Genomic DNA, 21,432 nt, shown 5'->3' with positions numbered 1-21,432 from the left:
AGTTTCTTTGTTGAGAGTGTTGCTGTAACAGGGTTCGAGGAGAGTTTCTTTGTTGAGAGTGTGTTGCTGTAACAGGGTTCGAGGAGAGTTTCTTTGTTGAGAGTGTTGCTGTAACAGGGTTCGAGGAGAGTTTCTTTGTTGAGAGTGTTGCTGTAACAGGGTCGAGGAGAGTTTCTTTGTTGAGAGTGTTGCTGTAACAGGGTTCGAGGAGAGTTTCTTTGTTGAGAGTGTGTTGCTGTAACAGGGTTCGAGGAGAGTTTCTTTGTTGAGAGTGTTGCTGTAACAGGGTTCGAGGATAGTTTCTTTGTTGAGAGTGTGTTGCTGTAACAGGGTTCGAGGAGAGTTTCTTTGTTGAGAGTGTTGCTGTAACAGGGTTCGAGGAGAGTTTATTTGTTGAGAGTGTTGCTGTAACAGGGTTCGAGGAGAGTTTCTTTGTTGAGAGTGTTGCTGTAACAGGGTTCGAAGAGAGTTTCTTTGTTGAGAGTGTTGCTGTAACAGGGTCGAGGAGAGTTTCTTTGTTGAGAGTGTTGCTGTAACAGGGTTCGAGGAGATTTTCTTTGTTGAGAGTGTGTTGCTGTAACAGGGTTCGAGGAGAGTTTCTTTGTTGAGAGTGTTGCTGTAACAGGGTTCGAGGAGAGTTTCTTTGTTGAGAGTGTGTTGCTGTAACAGGGTTCGAGGAGAGTTTCTTTGTTGAGAGTGTTGCTGTAACAGGGTTCGAGGAGAGTTTCTTTGTTGAGAGTGTTGCTGTAACAGGGTCGAGGAGAGTTTCTTTGTTGAGAGTGTTGCTGTAACAGGGTTCGAGGAGAGTTTCTTTGTTGAGAGTGTGGCTGTAACAGGGTTCGAGGAGAGTTTCTTTGTTGAGAGTGTTGCTGTAACAGGGTCGAGGAGAGTTTCTTTGTTGAGAGTGTTGTTGTAACAGGGTTCGAAGAGAGTTTCTTTGTTGAGAGTGGTGCTGTAACAGGGTTCGAAGAGAGTTTCTTTGTTGAGAGTGTTGCTGTAACAGGGTTCGAGGAGAGTTTCTTTGTTGAGAGTGTGTTGCTGTAACAGGGTTCGAGGAGAGTTTCTTTGTTGAGAGTGTTGCTGTAACAGGGTTCGAGGAGAGTTTATTTGTTGAGAGTGTTGCTGTAACAGGGTTCGACGAGAGTTTCTTTGTTGAGAGTGTGTTGCTGTAACAGGGTTCGAGGAGAGTTTCTTTGTTGAGAGTGTGTTGCTGTAACAGGGTTCGAGGAGAGTTTCTTTGTTGAGAGTGTTGCTGTAACAGGGTTCGAGGAGAGTTTCTTTGTTGAGAGTGTGTTGCTGTAACAGGGTTCGAGGAGAGTTTCTTTGTTGAGAGTGTTGCTGTAACAGGGTTTCGAGGAGAGTTTCTTTGTTGAGAGTGTTGCTGTAACAGGGTCGAGGAGAGTTTCTTTGTTGAGAGTGTTGCTGTAACAGGGTTCGAGGAGAGTTTCTTTGTTGAGAGTGTAGCTGTAACAGGGTTCGAGGAGAGTTTCTTTGTTGAGAGTGTTGCTGTAACAGGGTCGAGGAGAGTTTCTTTGTTGAGAGTGTTGCTGTAACAGGGTTCGAAGAGAGTTTCTTTGTTGAGAGTGGTGCTGTAACAGGGTTCGAAGAGAGTTTCTTTGTTGAGAGTGTTGCTGTAACAGGGTTCGAGGAGAGTTTCTTTGTTGAGAGTGTGTTGCTGTAACAGGGTTCGAGGAGAGTTTCTTTGTTGAGAGTGTTGCTGTAACAGGGTTCGAGGAGAGTTTCTTTGTTGAGAGTGTTGCTGTAACAGGGTTCGAAGAGAGTTTCTTTGTTGAGAGTGTGTTGCTGTAACAGGGTTCGAAAAGAGTTTCTTTGTTGAGAGTGTTGCTGTAACAGGGTTCGAGGAGAGTTTATTTGTTGAGAGTGTTGCTGTAACAGGGTTCGAGGAGAGTTTCTTTGTTGAGAGTGTTGCTGTAACAGGGTTCGAAGAGAGTTTCTTTGTTGAGAGTGTTGCTGTAACAGGGTCGAGGAGAGTTTCTTTGTTGAGAGTGTCGCTGTAACAGGGTTCGAGGAGAGTTTCTTTGTTGAGAGTGTTGCTGTAACAGGGTTCGAGGAGAGTTTCTTTGTTGAGAGTGTGTTGCTGTAACAGGGTTCGAGGAGAGTTTCTTTGTTGAGAGTGTTGCTGTAACAGGGTTCGAGGAGAGTTTCTTTGTTGAGAGTGTTGCTGTAACAGGGTCGAGGAGAGTTTCTTTGTTGAGAGTGTTGCTGTAACAGGGTTCGAGGAGAGTTTCTTTGTTGAGAGTGTGGCTGTAACAGGGTTCGAGGAGAGTTTCTTTGTTGAGAGTGTTGCTGTAACAGGGTCGAGGAGAGTTTCTTTGTTGAGAGTGTTGTTGTAACAGGGTTCGAAGAGAGTTTCTTTGTTGAGAGTGGTGCTGTAACAGGGTTCGAAGAGAGTTTCTTTGTTGAGAGTGTTGCTGTAACAGGGTTCGAGGAGAGTTTCTTTGTTGAGAGTGTGTTGCTGTAACAGGGTTCGAGGAGAGTTTCTTTGTTGAGAGTGTTGCTGTAACAGGGTTCGAGGAGAGTTTATTTGTTGAGAGTGTTGCTGTAACAGGGTTCGACGAGAGTTTCTTTGTTGAGAGTGTGTTGCTGTAACAGGGTTCGAGGAGAGTTTCTTTGTTGAGAGTGTGTTGCTGTAACAGGGTTCGAGGAGAGTTTCTTTGTTGAGAGTGTTGCTGTAACAGGGTTCGAGGAGAGTTTCTTTGTTGAGAGTGTGTTGCTGTAACAGGGTTCGAGGAGAGTTTCTTTGTTGAGAGTGTTGCTGTAACAGGGTTTCGAGGAGAGTTTCTTTGTTGAGAGTGTTGCTGTAACAGGGTCGAGGAGAGTTTCTTTGTTGAGAGTGTTGCTGTAACAGGGTTCGAGGAGAGTTTCTTTGTTGAGAGTGTAGCTGTAACAGGGTTCGAGGAGAGTTTCTTTGTTGAGAGTGTTGCTGTAACAGGGTCGAGGAGAGTTTCTTTGTTGAGAGTGTTGCTGTAACAGGGTTCGAAGAGAGTTTCTTTGTTGAGAGTGGTGCTGTAACAGGGTTCGAAGAGAGTTTCTTTGTTGAGAGTGTTGCTGTAACAGGGTTCGAGGAGAGTTTCTTTGTTGAGAGTGTGTTGCTGTAACAGGGTTCGAGGAGAGTTTCTTTGTTGAGAGTGTTGCTGTAACAGGGTTCGAGGAGAGTTTCTTTGTTGAGAGTGTTGCTGTAACAGGGTTCGAAGAGAGTTTCTTTGTTGAGAGTGTGTTGCTGTAACAGGGTTCGAAAAGAGTTTCTTTGTTGAGAGTGTTGCTGTAACAGGGTTCGAGGAGAGTTTATTTGTTGAGAGTGTTGCTGTAACAGGGTTCGAGGAGAGTTTCTTTGTTGAGAGTGTTGCTGTAACAGGGTTCGAAGAGAGTTTCTTTGTTGAGAGTGTTGCTGTAACAGGGTCGAGGAGAGTTTCTTTGTTGAGAGTGTCGCTGTAACAGGGTTCGAGGAGAGTTTCTTTGTTGAGAGTGTGGCTGTAACAGGGTTCGAGGAGAGTTTCTTTGTTGAGAGTGTTGCTGTAACAGGGTCGATGAGAGTTTCTTTGTTGAGAGTGTTGCTGTAACAGGGTTCGAAGAGAGTTTCTTTGTTGAGAGTGGTGCTGTAACAGGGTTCGAGGAGAGTTTCTTTGTTGAGAGTGTTGCTGTAACAGGGTTCGAGGAGAGTTTCTTTGTTGAGAGTGTTGCTGTAACAGGGTTCGAGGAGAGTTTCTTTGTTGAGAGTGTTGCTGTAACAGGGTTCGAGGAGAGTTTCTTTGTTGAGAGTGGTGCTGTAACAGGGTTCGAAGAGAGTTTCTTTGTTGAGAGTGTTGCTGTAACAGGGTTCGAGGAGAGTTTCTTTGTTGAGAGTGGTGCTGTAACAGGGTTCGAGGAGAGTTTCTTTGTTGAGAGTGTTGCTGTAACAGGGTTCGAGGAGAGTTTCTTTGTTGAGAGTGGTGCTGTAACAGGGTTCGAGGAGAGTTTCTTTGTTGAGAGTGTTGCTGTAACAGGGTTCGAGGAGAGTTTCTTTGTTGAGAGTGTTGCTGTAACAGGGTTCGAGGAGAGTTTCTTTGTTGAGAGTGGTGCTGTAACAGGGTTCGACGAGAGTTTCTTTGTTGAGAGTGTGTTGCTGTAACAGGGTTCGAGGAGAGTTTCTTTGTTGAGAGTGTGTTGCTGTAACAGGGTTCGAGGAGAGTTTCTTTGTTGAGAGTGTTGCTGTAACAGGGTTCGAGGAGAGTTTCTTTGTTGAGAGTGTTGCTGTAACAGGGTTCGAGGAGAGTTTCTTTGTTGAGAGTGGTGCTGTAACAGGGTTCGAAGAGAGTTTCTTTGTTGAGAGTGTTGCTGTAACAGGGTTCGAGGAGAGTTTCTTTGTTGAGAGTGTGTTGCTGTAACAGGGTTCGAGGAGAGTTTCTTTGTTGAGAGTGTTGCTGTAACAGGGTTCGAGGAGAGTTTATTTGTTGAGAGTGTTGCTGTAACAGGGTTCGAAGAGAGTTTCTTTGTTGAGAGTGTGTTGCTGTAACAGGTTTCGAGGAGAGTTTCTTTGTTGAGAGTGTGTTGCTGTAACAGGGTTCGAGGAGAGTTTCTTTGTTGAGAGTGTGTTGCTGTAACAGGGTTCGAGGAGAGTTTCTTTGTTGAGAGTGTGTTGCTGTAACAGGGTTCGAGGAGAGTTTCTTTGTTGAGAGTGTTGCTGTAACAGGGTTCGAGGAGAGTTTCTTTGTTGAGAGTGTTGCTGTAACAGGGTCGAGGAGAGTTTCTTTGTTGAGAGTGTTGCTGTAACAGGGTTCGAGGAGAGTTTCTTTGTTGAGAGTGTAGCTGTAACAGGGTTCGAGGAGAGTTTCTTTGTTGAGAGTGTTGCTGTAACAGGGTCGAGGAGAGTTTCTTTGTTGAGAGTGTTGCTGTAACAGGGTTCGAAGAGAGTTTCTTTGTTGAGAGTGGTGCTGTAACAGGGTTCGAAGAGAGTTTCTTTGTTGAGAGTGTTGCTGTAACAGGGTTCGAGGAGAGTTTCTTTGTTGAGAGTGTGTTGCTGTAACAGGGTTCGAGGAGAGTTTCTTTGTTGAGAGTGTTGCTGTAACAGGGTTCGAGGAGAGTTTCTTTGTTGAGAGTGTTGCTGTAACAGGGTTCGAAGAGAGTTTCTTTGTTGAGAGTGTGTTGCTGTAACAGGGTTCGAAAAGAGTTTCTTTGTTGAGAGTGTTGCTGTAACAGGGTTCGAGGAGAGTTTATTTGTTGAGAGTGTTGCTGTAACAGGGTTCGAGGAGAGTTTCTTTGTTGAGAGTGTTGCTGTAACAGGGTTCGAAGAGAGTTTCTTTGTTGAGAGTGTTGCTGTAACAGGGTCGAGGAGAGTTTCTTTGTTGAGAGTGTTGCTGTAACAGGGTTCGAGGAGAGTTTCTTTGTTGAGAGTGTGGCTGTAACAGGGTTCGAGGAGAGTTTCTTTGTTGAGAGTGTTGCTGTAACAGGGTCGATGAGAGTTTCTTTGTTGAGAGTGTTGCTGTAACAGGGTTCGAAGAGAGTTTCTTTGTTGAGAGTGGTGCTGTAACAGGGTTCGAGGAGAGTTTCTTTGTTGAGAGTGTTGCTGTAACAGGGTTCGAGGAGAGTTTCTTTGTTGAGAGTGTTGCTGTAACAGGGTTCGAGGAGAGTTTCTTTGTTGAGAGTGTTGCTGTAACAGGGTTCGAGGAGAGTTTCTTTGTTGAGAGTGTTGCTGTAACAGGGTTCGAAGAGAGTTTCTTTGTTGAGAGTGTTGCTGTAACAGGGTCGAGGAGAGTTTCTTTGTTGAGAGTGTTGCTGTAACAGGGTTCGAGGAGAGTTTCTTTGTTGAGAGTGTGGCTGTAACAGGGTTCGAGGAGAGTTTCTTTGTTGAGAGTGTTGCTGTAACAGGGTACGAGGAGAGTTTATTTGTTGAGAGTGTGTTGCTGTAACAGGGTTCGAGGAGAGTTTATTTGTTGAGAGTATGTTGCTGTAACAGGGTTCGAGGGGAGTTTCTTTGTTGAGAGTGTTGCTGTAACAGGGTTCGAGGAGAGTTTCTTTGTTGAGAGTGTTGCTGTAACAGGGTCGAGGAGAGTTTCTTTGTTGAGAGTGTTGCTGTAACAGGGTTCGAGGAGAGTTTCTTTGTTGAGAGTGTAGCTGTAACAGGGTTCGAGGAGAGTTTCTTTGTTGAGAGTGTTGCTGTAACAGGGTCGAGGAGAGTTTCTTTGTTGAGAGTGTTGCTGTAACAGGGTTCGAAGAGAGTTTCTTTGTTGAGAGTGGTGCTGTAACAGGGTTCGAAGAGAGTTTCTTTGTTGAGAGTGTTGCTGTAACAGGGTTCGAGGAGAGTTTCTTTGTTGAGAGTGTGTTGCTGTAACAGGGTTCGAGGAGAGTTTCTTTGTTGAGAGTGTTGCTGTAACAGGGTTCGAGGAGAGTTTCTTTGTTGAGAGTGTTGCTGTAACAGGGTTCGAAGAGAGTTTCTTTGTTGAGAGTGTGTTGCTGTAACAGGGTTCGAAAAGAGTTTCTTTGTTGAGAGTGTTGCTGTAACAGGGTTCGAAAAGAGTTTCTTTGTTGAGAGTGTTGCTGTAACAGGGTTCGAGGAGAGTTTCTTTGTTGAGAGTGTTGCTGTAACAGGGTTCGAGGAGAGTTTCTTTGTTGAGAGTGTGTTGCTGTAACAGGGTTCGAGGAGAGTTTCTTTGTTGAGAGTGTTGCTGTAACAGGGTTCGAGGAGAGTTTATTTGTTGAGAGTGTTGCTGTAACAGGGTTCGAAGAGAGTTTCTTTGTTGAGAGTGTGTTGCTGTAACAGGGTTCGAAGAGAGTTTCTTTGTTGAGAGTGTTGCTGTAACAGGGTTCGAGGAGAGTTTATTTGTTGAGAGTGTTGCTGTAACAGGGTTCGAGGAGAGTTTCTTTGTTGAGAGTGTTGCTGTAACAGGGTTCGAAGAGAGTTTCTTTGTTGAGAGTGTTGCTGTAACAGGGTCGAGGAGAGTTTCTTTGTTGAGAGTGTTGCTGTAACAGGGTTCGAGGAGAGTTTCTTTGTTGAGAGTGTGGCTGTAACAGGGTTCGAGGAGAGTTTCTTTGTTGAGAGTGTTGCTGTAACAGGGTCGATGAGAGTTTCTTTGTTGAGAGTGTTGCTGTAACAGGGTTCGAAGAGAGTTTCTTTGTTGAGAGTGGTGCTGTAACAGGGTTCGAGGAGAGTTTCTTTGTTGAGAGTGTTGCTGTAACAGGGTTCGAGGAGAGTTTCTTTGTTGAGAGTGTTGCTGTAACAGGGTTCGAGGAGAGTTTCTTTGTTGAGAGTGTTGCTGTAACAGGGTTCGAGGAGAGTTTCTTTGTTGAGAGTGTTGCTGTAACAGGGTTCGAAGAGAGTTTCTTTGTTGAGAGTGTTGCTGTAACAGGGTCGAGGAGAGTTTCTTTGTTGAGAGTGTTGCTGTAACAGGGTTCGAGGAGAGTTTCTTTGTAGAGTGTGGCTGTAACAGGGTTCGGGAGAGTTTCTTTGTTGAGAGTGTTGCTGTAACAGGGTACGAGGAGAGTTTATTTGTTGAGAGTGTGTTGCTGTAACAGGGTTCAAGGAGAGTTTATTTGTTGAGAGTGTGTTGCTGTAACAGGGTTCGAGGGGAGTTTCTTTGTTGAGAGTGTTGCTGTAACAGGGTTCGAGGAGAGTTTCTTTGTTGAGAGTGTTGCTGTAACAGGGTCGAGGAGAGTTTCTTTGTTGAGAGTGTTGCTGTAACAGGGTTCGAGGAGAGTTTCTTTGTTGAGAGTGTAGCTGTAACAGGGTTCGAGGAGAGTTTCTTTGTTGAGAGTGTTGCTGTAACAGGGTCGAGGAGAGTTTCTTTGTTGAGAGTGTTGCTGTAACAGGGTTCGAAGAGAGTTTCTTTGTTGAGAGTGGTGCTGTAACAGGGTTCGAAGAGAGTTTCTTTGTTGAGAGTGTTGCTGTAACAGGGTTCGAGGAGAGTTTCTTTGTTGAGAGTGTGTTGCTGTAACAGGGTTCGAGGAGAGTTTCTTTGTTGAGAGTGTTGCTGTAACAGGGTTCGAGGAGAGTTTCTTTGTTGAGAGTGTTGCTGTAACAGGGTTCGAAGAGAGTTTCTTTGTTGAGAGTGTGTTGCTGTAACAGGGTTCGAAAAGAGTTTCTTTGTTGAGAGTGTTGCTGTAACAGGGTTCGAGGAGAGTTTATTTGTTGAGAGTGTTGCTGTAACAGGGTTCGAGGAGAGTTTCTTTGTTGAGAGTGTTGCTGTAACAGGGTTCGAAGAGAGTTTCTTTGTTGAGAGTGTTGCTGTAACAGGGTCGAGGAGAGTTTCTTTGTTGAGAGTGTTGCTGTAACAGGGTTCGAGGAGAGTTTCTTTGTTGAGAGTGTGGCTGTAACAGGGTTCGAGGAGAGTTTCTTTGTTGAGAGTGTTGCTGTAACAGGGTCGATGAGAGTTTCTTTGTTGAGAGTGTTGCTGTAACAGGGTTCGAAGAGAGTTTCTTTGTTGAGAGTGGTGCTGTAACAGGGTTCGAGGAGAGTTTCTTTGTTGAGAGTGTTGCTGTAACAGGGTTCGAGGAGAGTTTCTTTGTTGAGAGTGTTGCTGTAACAGGGTTCGAGGAGAGTTTCTTTGTTGAGAGTGTTGCTGTAACAGGGTTCGAGGAGAGTTTCTTTGTTGAGAGTGTTGCTGTAACAGGGTTCGAAGAGAGTTTCTTTGTTGAGAGTGTTGCTGTAACAGGGTCGAGGAGAGTTTCTTTGTTGAGAGTGTTGCTGTAACAGGGTTCGAGGAGAGTTTCTTTGTTGAGAGTGTGGCTGTAACAGGGTTCGAGGAGAGTTTCTTTGTTGAGAGTGTTGCTGTAACAGGGTACGAGGAGAGTTTATTTGTTGAGAGTGTGTTGCTGTAACAGGGTTCGAGGAGAGTTTATTTGTTGAGAGTGTGTTGCTGTAACAGGGTTCGAGGGGAGTTTCTTTGTTGAGAGTGTTGCTGTAACAGGGTTCGAGGAGAGTTTCTTTGTTGAGAGTGTTGCTGTAACAGGGTTCGAGGAGAGTTTCTTTGTTGAGAGCGTTGCTGTAACAGGGTTCGAGGAGAGTTTCTTTGTTGAGAGTGTTGCTGTAACAGGGTTCGAGGAGAGTTTCTTTGTTGAGAGTGGTGCTGTAACAGCGTTCGAGGAGAGTTTCTTTGTTGAGAGTGTTGCTGTAACAGGGTTCGAGGAGAGTTTCTTTGTTGAGAGTGTGTTGCTGTAACAGGGTTCGAAGAAAGTTTATTTGTTGAGAGTGTTGCTGTAACAGGGTTTGAGGAGAGTTTCTTTGTTGAGAGTGTTGCTGTAACAGGGTTCGAGGAGAGTTTCTTTGTTGAGAGTGTTGCTGTAACAGGGTTCGAAGATAGTTTCTTTGTTGAGAGTGTTGCTGTAACAGGGTCGAGGAGAGTTTCTTTGTTGAGAGTGTTGCTGTAACAGAGTTCGAGGAGAGTTTCTTTGTTGAGAGTGTTGCTGTAACAGGGTTCGAGGAGAGTTTCTTTGTTGAGAGTGTTGCTGTAACAGGGTTCGAGGAGAGTTTATTTGTTGAGAGTGTGTCGCTGTAACAGGGTATGAGGAGAGTTTATTTGTTGAGAGTGTGTTGCTGTAACAGGGTTCTAGGAGAGTTTCTTTGTTGAGAGTGTTGCTGTAACAGGGTTCGAGGAGAGTTTCTTTGTTGAGAGTGTTGCTGTAACAGGGTTTGAAGAGAGTTTCTTTGTTGAGAGTGTTGCTGTAACAGGGTTCGAGGAGAGTTTCTTTGTTGAGAGTGTTGCTGTAACAGGGTTCGAGGAGAGTTTCTTTGTTGAGAGTGTGTTGCTGTAACAGGGTTCGAAGAGAGTTTCTTTGTTGACAGTGTTGCTGTAACAGGGTTCGAGGAGAGTTTCTTTGTTGAGAGTGTTGCTGTAACAGGGTTCGAGGAGAGTTTCTTTGTTGAGAGTGTTGCTGTAACAGGGTTCGAGGAGAGTTTCTTTGTTGAGAGTGTTGCTGTAACAGGGTTCGAGGAGAGTTTCTTTGTTGAGAGTGTTGCTGTAACAGGGTTCGAAGAGAGTTTCTTTGTTGAGAGTGTTGCTGTAACAGGGTTCGAGGAGAGTTTCTTTGTTGAGAGTGTTGCTGTAACAGGGTTCGAGGAGAGTTTCTTTGTTGAGAGTGTTGCTGTAACAGGGTTCGAGGAGAGTTTCTTTGTTGCGAGTGTTGCTGTAACAGGGTTCGAGGAGAGTTTCTTTGTTGAGAGTGTGTTGCTGTAACAGGGTTCGAAGAGAGTTTATTTGTTGAGAGTGTTGCTGTAACAGGGTTTGAGGAGAGTTTATTTGTTGAGAGTGTTGCTGTAACAGGGTTCGAGGAGAGTTTCTTTGTTGAGAGTGTGATGCTGTAACAGGATTTGATATGTTCATTCACATCTGGAGGTTAGAATATTAATTATTGTTCCTGAGGTTTTTCTGCTGTTGTTTGGGTGCAGACATGTCCATAAATGGGGGGGTGTCATGATCTGGGAACCACTGATTCTTCTCGCTCCTGTCATCTCCAACACATTCTAGTTGATCTCTGCTAACCACAACAGTATGTATTGGATGTTATTGGTGAACTTGTGAAGAACTCTATTGATCAGACCTTCGAGTTAACCTCAGTTAACCTCAGTGTAATATTTAAAATGGCTGTGCAAGTAGAACTCAATGAGATGCAATACAACACACATACATCCAGACACACGGAGAGACAGCCTATGGACTGAGCTAAACAGACCATTGATGAAATGTTATGGCCGCTTAATTCTGAAAATAAAAGAGAGAATGGGATAGAGAGACAGAGGCCGAGAGAGAGGGTTGGGGAGGGAGAAAGACAGGGAGAGGGGGGTGTAACACACACAGTAACACACTGGCCCTTCATTGAGAAGCACTTTACTGTGGGGGGGAACTCATAATCCCATCGGCCGCTGTAGCTGTAGGTCTAACTTTATACCTCTGACCTCCCTGTCCAAACCACAAGAGACAGGAAGCAGGACAGTGTACAACTCAACAGGAGGTTACAGAATGAACAGACCGCCTCGTATCCCTCTAGCTCTATAGTGTACCGCACTTAAATTATTCATCCCCAACACCCACTAATTTCAATTGTTCATATTAAAAAACGAGGGTGTGTGAATTATAGATGTTTGGCCTACAATAGCTGTGCTCTGGGTGTGCATAGTGTGTGGCTGGGCTACTGTACTGTGGGTCAGGGGAACAGGAAGTCTAGCTCTCTGGGTCATGTCTGGCTCCAAAGTTAGACATAACTTATCTAAAATAATTAGCCTGTTCTATTTGAAGTGCTTCATTTTCATCTCCGGTTAGTGCACAGTGCAGACACTACTTTACTTTGGAACAGTCAATTAAATTAATTCATCGCCACAAATGTTAAATGTAATTTACTACCCAGCATTCAGTCTCGTTCAGTGACTTAAAGGGACAGTTTGACATTTTGGCAAGAGTCAGATGAACTCATGAATATCATGTTTGTCTCTGCATGCAATTTGAAGGTAGTTTCTGGAGCCATTGGTTTACTAATGTTAGCGCATGACTGGAAGTCTAGGGGAGCAGCTGCTAGCTACTCCTGTAGACAGCAACTACACTACATGATAAAAAGTAACATTTTTGCGGGGACTTGCTTCTATTCAACCACAAGAGCATTAGTGAGGCCTGCCACTGATGTTGGGCGATTAGGCCTGGCTCACAGTCTGCGTTCCAATTCATCCTAAAGGTGTTTAATGGCTTTGAGGTTGGGGCTCTGTGCAGGCAAGTCAAGTTCTTCCACACGATCTTGACAAACCATTTCTATATGGACCTCGCTTTGTGCACGGGATATTGTCATGCTAAAACAGGAAAGGGCCTTCCCAAACTGTTGGCACAAAGTTGTAAGCACAGAATCGTCCAGAATGTAATTGTATGCTGTAGCGTTAAGCTTTCCCTTCACTGGAACTAAGGGGCTTAGCCCGAACCATGAAAAACAGCTACAGGCCATTATTCCTCGTCCGACAAACTTTACGGTTGGCACTATGCATTGGGGCAGGTAGCGTTCTCCTGGCATCTGCCAAACCCAGATTAATCTGTCAGACTGCCAGATGGCGAAGCATGATTCATCACTCCAGAAAACACTCCAGAGTCCAATGGCGGCGAAGTTTACAGCACTCCAGCCGGCGCATGGTGATCTTAGGATTTTGTGCAGTTGCTCAGCCATGAAAACCCATTTCATGGAGCTCTCGACGAACAGTTATTGTGTTGACGTTGCTTCCAGTGGCAGTTTAGAACTCGGTAGTGAGTTTTGCATCTGAGGACAGACTCAGTGCTTCAGCACTCGGCGGTCCCGTTCTGTGAGCTTTTGTTGCCTACCACTTTGCGGCTGAGCCGTTGTTGCTCCTAGACATTTCGACTTAATAATAAAAGCACACTCCTCCACTCAGCCCTGTGGTACGTTGTTTCCTACTCTCCTCCAGTCAGCTCTGTGGTATGTTGTCTCCTACTCTCCTCCAGTCAGCCCTGTGGTATGTTGTCTCCTACTCTCCTCCAGTCAGCCCTGTGGTATGTTGTCTCCTACTCTCCTCCAGTCAGCCCTGTGGTATGTTGTTTCCTACTCTCCTTCACTCAGCCCTGTGGTACGTTGTTTCCTACTCTCCTTCACTCAGCCCTGTGGTATGTTGTCTCCTACTCTCCTCCAGTCAGCCCTGTGGTATGTTGTTTCCTACTCTCCTTCACTCAGCCCTGTGGTACGTTGTCTCCTACTCTCCTCCAGTCAGCCCTGTGGTACGATGTCTCCTACTCTCCTTCACTCAGCCCTGTGGTACGTTGTCTCCTACTCTCCTCCACTCAGCCCTGTGGTACGTTGTCTCCTACTCTCCTTCACTCAGCCCTGTGGTACGTTGTCTCCTACTCTCCTTCACTCAGCCCTGTGTTACGTTGTCTCCTACTCTCCTTCACTCAGCCCTGTGGTACGTTGTCTCCTACTCTCCTCCACTCAGCCCTGTGGTACGTTGTCTCCTACTCTCCTCCACTTAGCCCTGTGGTACGTTGTCTCCTACTCTCCTCCACTCAGCCCTGTGGTACGTTGTCTCCTACTCTCCTCCACTCAGCCCTGTGGTACGTTGTCTCCTACTCTCCTCCACTTAGCCCTGTGGTACGTTGTAGAGGTTCGACCGATTATGATTTTCAATGCCGATACCGAGGACCAAAAAAAGCCGATACCGATAAATTCCCGATTTTTTTATATATATATATTTGTAATAATGACAATTACAACAATACTGAATGAACAATGAACACTTTTATTTTAACTTAATATAATACATAAATAAAATCTATTTAGTCTCAAATACATAATGAATCATGCTCAATTTGGTTTAAATAATGCAAAAACACAGTGTTGGAGAAGAAAGTAAAAGTGCAATATGTGCCATGTAAAAAAGCTAACGTTTAAGTTCCTTGCTCAGAACATATGAAAGCTGGTAGTTCAATATTCCCAGTTCTTCAATATACCCAGTTAAGAAGTTTTAGGTTGTAGTTATTATAGGAATTATGACGCATCAACTATTTCTATCTATACCATTTGTATTTCATAGACCTTTGACTATTGGATGTTCTAACAGGCATTTTAGTATTGCCAGCCTAATCTCAGGAGTTGATAGGCTTGAAGTCATAAACAGCTCTGTGTTTCAAGCATTGCTAAGAGCTGCTGGCAAACGCAGTAAAGTTTGAATGAATGCTTACGAGCCTGTTGCTGCCTACCACCGCTCTGTCAGACTGCTCTATCAAATATCAAATCATAGACTTAATTATAATATAATAAACACAGAAATACGAGCCTTTGGACATTAATATGGTCAAATATGGAAACTATCATTTCGAAAACAAAACGTTTATTCTTTCAGTGAAATACGGAACCGTTCTGTATTTTATCGAACGGGTGGCAACCCTAAGTCTAAATATTTCTGTTACATTGCACATCCTTCAATGTTATGTCATAATTATGTAAAGTTCTGGCAAATTAGCTCGCAACGGCCCAAACTGTTGCATATACCCTGACTCTGCTTACACTGAACGCAAGAGAAGTGACGCAATTTCCCTACTTAATATTGCCTGCTAACATGAATTTCTTTTAACTAAATATGCAGATCCCAAAAAATATAATTCTGTGTATTGATTTTAAGAAAGACATTGATGTTTATGATTAGGGACATTCGTGCAACGATTGTGCTTTTTTCGCGCTTTTATAGGCTGTGATTCGATGATAAATTAACAGGCACCGCATTGATTATATGCAACGCAGGACAAGCTAGATAAACTAGTAATATCACCAACCATGTGTAGTTAACTAGTGATTATGTGAAGATTGATTGTTTTTATAAGATCAGTTTAATGGTAGCTAGCTACTTACCATGGCTCCTTGCTGCACTCGCGTAACCGGTGATCAGCCTGTGATTGTCTCCTACTCTCCTCCTTTCTCAAACTGTGATAACATCTCTATGAGGAAGGCTGCTGTTGTCTGACTAACAGCCCAAGTCTCACCACTGTGTGTGTGTGCGTGTGTGTGTGTGTGTGTGTGTGTGTGTGTGTGTGTGTGTGTGTGTGTGTGTGTGTGTGTGTGTGTGTGTGTGTGTGTGTGTGTGTGTGTGTGTGTGTGTGTGTGTGTGTGTGTGTGTGTGTGTGTGTGTGTGTGTGTGTGTGTGTGTGTGTAGTCACTGTGACAGAAGTGGGTTACTCACAGCTGAGAACAAAGTCTAAAGTTTTTCTTCAGATGAAGAGTAAAGTTGAGTCCATAAAGAAACAGCAGCCTATAAGACTGATATAAGGCTCTGACTGACTCTATAGAAGTTGTTATCGTCATGGACATTCTCTCTAAGGGTATATGTTAGTAATACAGCCAATTATGTGACAGGAGATACAACTTTTAATAACACTTGAGATAAAACTTTAAATGATAAATAAACCAATTGGAATGTTACATTGCATTCCAGTATCTCCCAACAAGACTGGGCATTATGATTCTAAGTTCCAAAGTTGTGGCTAAACTTTGTTTCCTATTCCTGTGAATAAGGCTTCATTGGGCTGTGGGAGCATCTCAATAGTGTGACCTTTCTCCCTCTGTTCTGTTAACCTGGGTCTTTTTTCTCTGGTACAAAACATTTCATTCCATCAGGTCCTTCGCTGGCCTGTTGTATAAAGAGAAACCCAGTATACTGTACTGTATATGTGTTGGAGTGAAAATGCACGTACCCTGCATCTCATTCTGTCCCTGATCTTGCTTTTGCTCAATAAATGTCTCCTTTCTTACTTTCTCTCTTTCCGTACTCCTCCTCTACTTAAATTGCTGTGCCACACTGTACCGTACTAAAATAACAGTTGATTGCCTTTCTAGAATTCTGTCTCTTTCATTTAATTGTCTTTTTTTTCATTTAATTATCTTTCTTTTATGTTTTCTGTACTTCATTCCTATATGTTTATTCTACTCTTGTAACGATTTATGTTGAGAGTCGGGAAGCAAGTTCATGGAGTGAATACATTTCATAAATAAATGAACAAAACAAGAAACACGAACAGGGTACCAACATGAAACAGGGACAATGACGACTGGGGAAGAAACCAAAGGGAGTGACATATAAAGGGCAGGTAATCAAGGAGGTGATGGAGTTCAGGTGATTGTAACGCTGGTGTCAGGTGTGCGCCATAAAGAGCAGCCTGGTGACCTAGAGGCCGGGGAGGGAGCACACGTGACACCTCTGCAATTGAGCAGAAAAAAAAACTTCAGTGTTAATTAAGAATTAACATGGCAACAATCCCAAAGGGTAGGCTGTAAAAGAAAAATAATATATATATATATATATATATATATATATATATATATATATATATTCCCCCCAGATTCACCCCAGTAGTACATACCCCTCAGGAGGGAGGGGGGTTGAGAGCGAGAGAGGGAAAATAAGAGAGAGGGGGGAAACAAGAGAGAGAGGGAGATAGAGACAGGAGAGGGACACCAGTATGTATTATAGTACAGGGCCAGTCTCAGCCTCGGGTGTAGACAAACAAGCTCCAGCATCTTAACACGGGGAGTTAATGTGTAATGGAGCTGACTATGTTTGTGCTATTTATTATCATGCCCGCCCATACTTAAAACACTATCCTCGTTCTATCATTATGCAGCCTTCTGATAGGGATTGTAGCTAAGAAAAGTGTGGGAACTGCTTTTCTAGCATAAAGGGTGGCTGAGAGCTGTCACAAACACACACGCACAGACACACAGAGATAAACAGATTGATTTTCTGTTAAATATCATTTTGTGCCGAAGTGATACCGAAACGTTGGTAAATACCATTAAATTGCTGGGAGATTATATGTAGTGTGCAACTGTTTTATTTTTATAGTTTATTCGCCGTTAGTCAGCACCTCCACACAAACTATTTTCTGGGTGTGCGCCAGCTCATGTTTTTTTTTTTAATCAAATATAATTTTTCTAACAGCACTTCTCTTTAGTCAGGCTACAGAGCATCCATCCCCAATGGCAAGCCTCTAACAGTGAAAGGAGATATCAGTGTTTGTGTGAATAACCACCTGGATGTCTGCTCTCCCTCTCTCTTCCTCCTTCAAACACCCTTCGTTCACTGCTGATTCATATTAGCTCACTCTCCAAAGACACACTAATATATTCTAAGATCTCTGGAGCTGCCAGTGTCTTTGAAATCATCTGAATTGCAGCCGCAACACAAAGTGAAGTCAAGGGCACCTGTGATGTACTGTCTCACTGCTCTCACTGTTTCTTTCCATATATCTGTCGAGAGATGAGATGTGGTGTTTAGAGTTACAATCCAACACAGTGTTTAGCCGTAAAGTCCCTATTTGTCCCTATGATGAGCCCGTTAGGGCTCCAGAGCGATTGTCTGATCAGCGAGAAAGAATCAGGCAGTAAATTGTGTTCCATTGGAATGTGCTCAGTATTCTGAACTCTACATTTTCTCTAGCATATGTACTGGAGGTTATTAGAAAGCACTCTGCATAAGACCATCTGCTACATGATTTAACTTAGAACTTAAAATGTATTTATATAACACTTTGTACGCAATGTTTGGAACCCGCTTTACAAATACACTTTTTATTCATTCTAAGCACTTGTTGTGTCTTACTAATGCCTTCTGAGAAATTATTTTCTCCACGAGGTAAGGAAATCTATTATTGTACTGTGGACCGACAACAACCCGCTTCTTTATGCATTTACCCATCCTGTAATGCATTGTGGTCCCTTTTTCTGCTTCATTGTGATTGGTGGATGTGGATATGTGCATGTGTCATGCCCCTTGCTTGCATCCTGACTTGTTGATGGTTGTGTAATGTGTTGCATCCATATGGAGTGGTTCTAACACTGTGCCTTGTGGCACCCCATTTGCTCATTCTAATACTAAGCCATACTTAAACATGTTTTGGATTTTGCAACATTCTGCAATGTAGCATAAAAGATGCAGTAAGTATTGGAATGTCAGGAGTGTTCTTTTGCTCCAGGTCATGAGATTTAATGTTGTCTATACATTCCATTTATATCTGTTCCATTCCATTGGTGCCTGTAATGTTCTATGTATCTGAAACCTTGCATTTAACTAGAAATGCCTCACTTTTATCTTACATGATCCCTCTCCCTCCCTCCAGTTGACCAGAGTATGTTTGAGAACTCCAACGCCTCCAGAGCTCCAGGCCAGGGGCTCCAGGCCTCCAGGTTGACTCAGGCCTCGGCCCGTCGCTCCCTGGTCACTGCTAACCCTGCCCTGGGTAGCAGCCCTGCAGAGGCCCCCTCCTCCACCGCTGTCGCTGGAGGTCAGCAGAGGCTGAAGAACGCCCTGAACCTGGGAAAGGTGGTGGGGGCAAAGGTCAATGACCTGCTGCGGAGGAAGGAGCCCAGTCTTCTAGGAGACATTGGGGTCACAGAGGTCAACAAGAACGTAGGAGCAGTCTGGAGCAATATGGAGGAGATGACCCTGGGGACTACCGCCAATAGGTAAGGAGGGATACACACATTACACACAGACGCTTTTAGACACTGTGCTCTGGAGAATCACTCCAATATTGGTTTTATTCTGAGTCAAACTGTAGCTAGTTATTTCAAAAAGCAACTTTTCACTCCATATTAAAATCATAACCACGGAGTCTAAGATGTTTAAATGATTAATCAGAGTAAGAGGATGGTTAGTTAGACTGAAGACAGAGATTAAACCATACACATACACACACGCAGCCTTGGGTCTCCCTCTGTCTAAAGAGACAGAATGAGCTGTTTGTCTACATACTGTAGCTGATCATTGATTTGTCTGTCTCTTGACTGAACTCGCTGCCGAACTCACATCCTCATCATATAATTGGTAAAACCGTGATGTGTGTTTGGACACTGATGTGTTGAGAAATATAGATTGTGTGTGTGTGTGTGTGTGTGTGTTACGAATCCCTTTTGGCCCGACAGTCTAGGGGGGATGGTAATGAGACCCGTAACATAACTCATGCAAATTATTATTGTGACAAAGTAAAAGTGTGAACGAAATAACCACGACAACAGAAATCTACCGTCAAACTCCAGGTTTATTTATAAACACACGGTAATGGGGGGAGCAGGAAAAGGGGCTGAGCTGGACCCAAGGAAAGAAACAATAAGTATTCAAAAACACCCCTAAGCTAGACTACTTTAACAACAGCTAACTAACTAACCAAAAATACAGTGGGTGGTCCGCCCAGTTCTAACTAGTGTATTTAACAAAGTTCACCTACGGGTAGTGTATGCCCATGGGCGATTTGTCTTTTCCCACCAGCAACAAACAAACACCATAACCAAAAACAATACTCACAGGTGATGACAAAGTGCTATGAGGTGCTTAAACAAAAGAGAGGTTAAGACACAAAGCGAGAGTGAAACACAGAGACCTACAAACATGGCATTTACAGAGAAACTTCCGGCGCCGACTTGATGCTCTAGAACCTAGGAAACTATGGGTTTTTTGTTTTTTTAATTTCTTACATTAGTAAGGTCATCTTAGGTTTCATTACATACAGTCGAGAAGAACTACTGAATATAAGATCAGCGTCAACTCACCATCAGTGATTGAATATGTTTTCCGCGACGGGATCCTGTGTTCTGCCTTACAAACAGGACAACGGAATGGAGCTTGCAGCGACCCAAGGAAACGACTACGAAAAAGAGGGAAACGCGGCGGTGTTCTGGTCAGACTCCGAAAAAGGGCACATCGTGCACCACTTCCCAGTATTCTTCTTGCCAATGTCCAGTCTCTGACAACAAGGTTGATGAAATCCGAGCAAGGGTGGCATTCCAGAGGGACATCAGAGACTGTAACGTTCTTTGCTTTACGGAAACATGGCTTACTGGGAAGACGCTATCCAGGGCGGTGCAGCCAACGGGTTTCTCCACGCATCGTGGACAGAAACAAACATCTCTCTGGTAAGAAGAGTGGCGGGGGCGTATGCCTCATGACTAACGGGACATGGTGTGATGAAGGAAACATACAGGAACTCAAATCCTTCTGTTCACCTGATTTAGAATTCCTCACAATCAAATGTAGACCGCATTATCTTCCAAGAGAATTCTCTTCGATTATAATCACAGCCGTATATATCCCCCCCCAAGCAGACACATCGATGGCTCTGAACAAACTTTATTTAACTCTTTGCAAACTGGAAAAAATTTATCCGGAGGCTGCATTCATTGTAGCTGGGGATTTTAACAAAGCCAATCTGAAAACAAGACTCCCTAAATTTTATCAGCATATCGATTGCGCAACCAGGGGTGGTAAAACCTTGGATCATTGTTACTCTAACTTCCGGCATATAAGGCCCTGCCCCGCCCCTTTACGGAAAAGCTGACCACGACTCCATTTTGCTGATCCCTGCCTACAGGCAGAAATTAAAACAAGAGGCTCCCACGCTGAGGTCTGTCCAACGCTGGTCAGACCAAGCTGACTCTACACTCCAAGACTGCTTCCATCACGTGGACTGGGACATGTTTCACGTCAGATGGGAATATTGACGAATACGCTGATTCGTGTGCGAGTTCATTAGAACGTGCCTGATCGAAGATGTCGTTCCCCCGATAAAAACATTCCCTAACCAGAAACCGTGGATTGATGGCAGCATTCGCGTGAAACTGAAAGCCCCACCCCAGCGAACCACTGCTTTTAATCAGGGCAAGGTGTCTGGCAACATGACTGAATACAAACAGTGCAGCTATTCCTCCGCAAGGCTATTAAACAAGCTAAGCGTCAGTACAGAGACAAAGTGGAATCTCAATTCAACGGCTCAGACACAAGAGGCATGTGGCAGGGTCTACAGTCAATCACGGACTACAAGATGAAATCCAGCCCAGTCACGGACCAGGATGTCTTGCTCCCAGGCAGACTAAATAACTTTTTTGCCCGCTTTGAGGACAATACAGTGCCACTGACACGGCCTGCAACGGAAACATGCGGTCTCTCCTTCACTGCAGCCGAGGTGAGTAAGACATTTAAACGTGTTAACCCTCGAAGGCTGGTCCCAGACGGCATCCCCAGCCGCGCCCTCAGAGCATCAGACCAGCTGGCCGGTGTGTTTGGGACATATTCAATCAATCCCTATACCAGTCTGCTGTTCCCACATGCTTCAAGAGGGCCACCATTGTTCCTGTTCCCAAGAAAGCTAAGGTAACTTGAGCTAAACACTACCGCCCCGACACTGCTCTCCTTCATGAAGTGCTTTGAGAGACTAGTCAAGGACCATATCACCTCCACATACCTACACCCTAGACCCACTCACATTTGCTTACAAATAGGTCCACAGACAGTGCAATCTCAACCACACTGCACACTGCCCTAACCCACCTGGACAAGAGGAATATATGTGAGAATGCTGTTCATCGACTACAGCTCGGATTCAACACCATAGTACCCTAAGCTTGGGTTCAAGCTCGAGACCCTGGGTATAGACCCCGTGTGCAACTGGGTTTGTACTTCCTGAGGGGCCCCAGGTGGTGAGGGTAGGCAACAACATCTGTGATTCAACACGGGGGCCCCAAGGGTGCGTGTGAGCCCTCTCCTGTACTCCCTGTTCACCCACGACTACGGGAAACGCACGTATCCAACTCAATCATCAAGTTTGGGACAGACACAACAGTGGTAGGCTTGATTACCAACAACGACGAGGTCTGCCTACAGGGAGGAGGTGAGGGCCCCGTGTGGTGTCAGGAAAATAACCTCACACTCAACGTCAACAAAACTAAGGAGATGATTGTGGACTTCAGGAAACAGCAGAGGGAACACCCCCCTATCCACATCGATGGAACAGTAGATAGCTAGTTTTAAGTTCCTCATAACATCACAGACAAACTGAATTGGTCCACTCACACTGACAGCTGAGACAGAATGCGCCTATTCAACCTCAGGAGGCTGAAGAAATTCGGCTTGTCACCAAAAATGCACTCACAAACTTCTACAGATGCACAATCGAGAGCATCCTGGCGGGCTGTATC

General features: G+C 44.4%; 1 protein-coding gene across 1 annotated transcript in view; it reads left to right on the top strand.

The window, feature by feature from the left end:
- The window catches only part of LOC118383824 (carboxyl-terminal PDZ ligand of neuronal nitric oxide synthase protein), a 202,789-nt gene that overhangs the window by 175,892 nt on the left and 5,465 nt on the right, over positions 1–21,432 (top strand). Inside the window, exon 11 of the mRNA XM_052460573.1 lies at positions 17,583–17,928. Within this exon, the coding sequence (XP_052316533.1) occupies positions 17,583–17,928 (346 nt within the window). The remainder of the gene's footprint in view (positions 1–17,582; positions 17,929–21,432) is intronic.

This window comes from Oncorhynchus keta, chromosome 1 (genome assembly GCF_023373465.1).
Source record: "Oncorhynchus keta strain PuntledgeMale-10-30-2019 chromosome 1, Oket_V2, whole genome shotgun sequence".
Lineage (NCBI taxonomy): Eukaryota > Metazoa > Chordata > Actinopteri > Salmoniformes > Salmonidae > Oncorhynchus > Oncorhynchus keta.
This window is presented reverse-complemented; position numbering and strand designations above follow the sequence as displayed.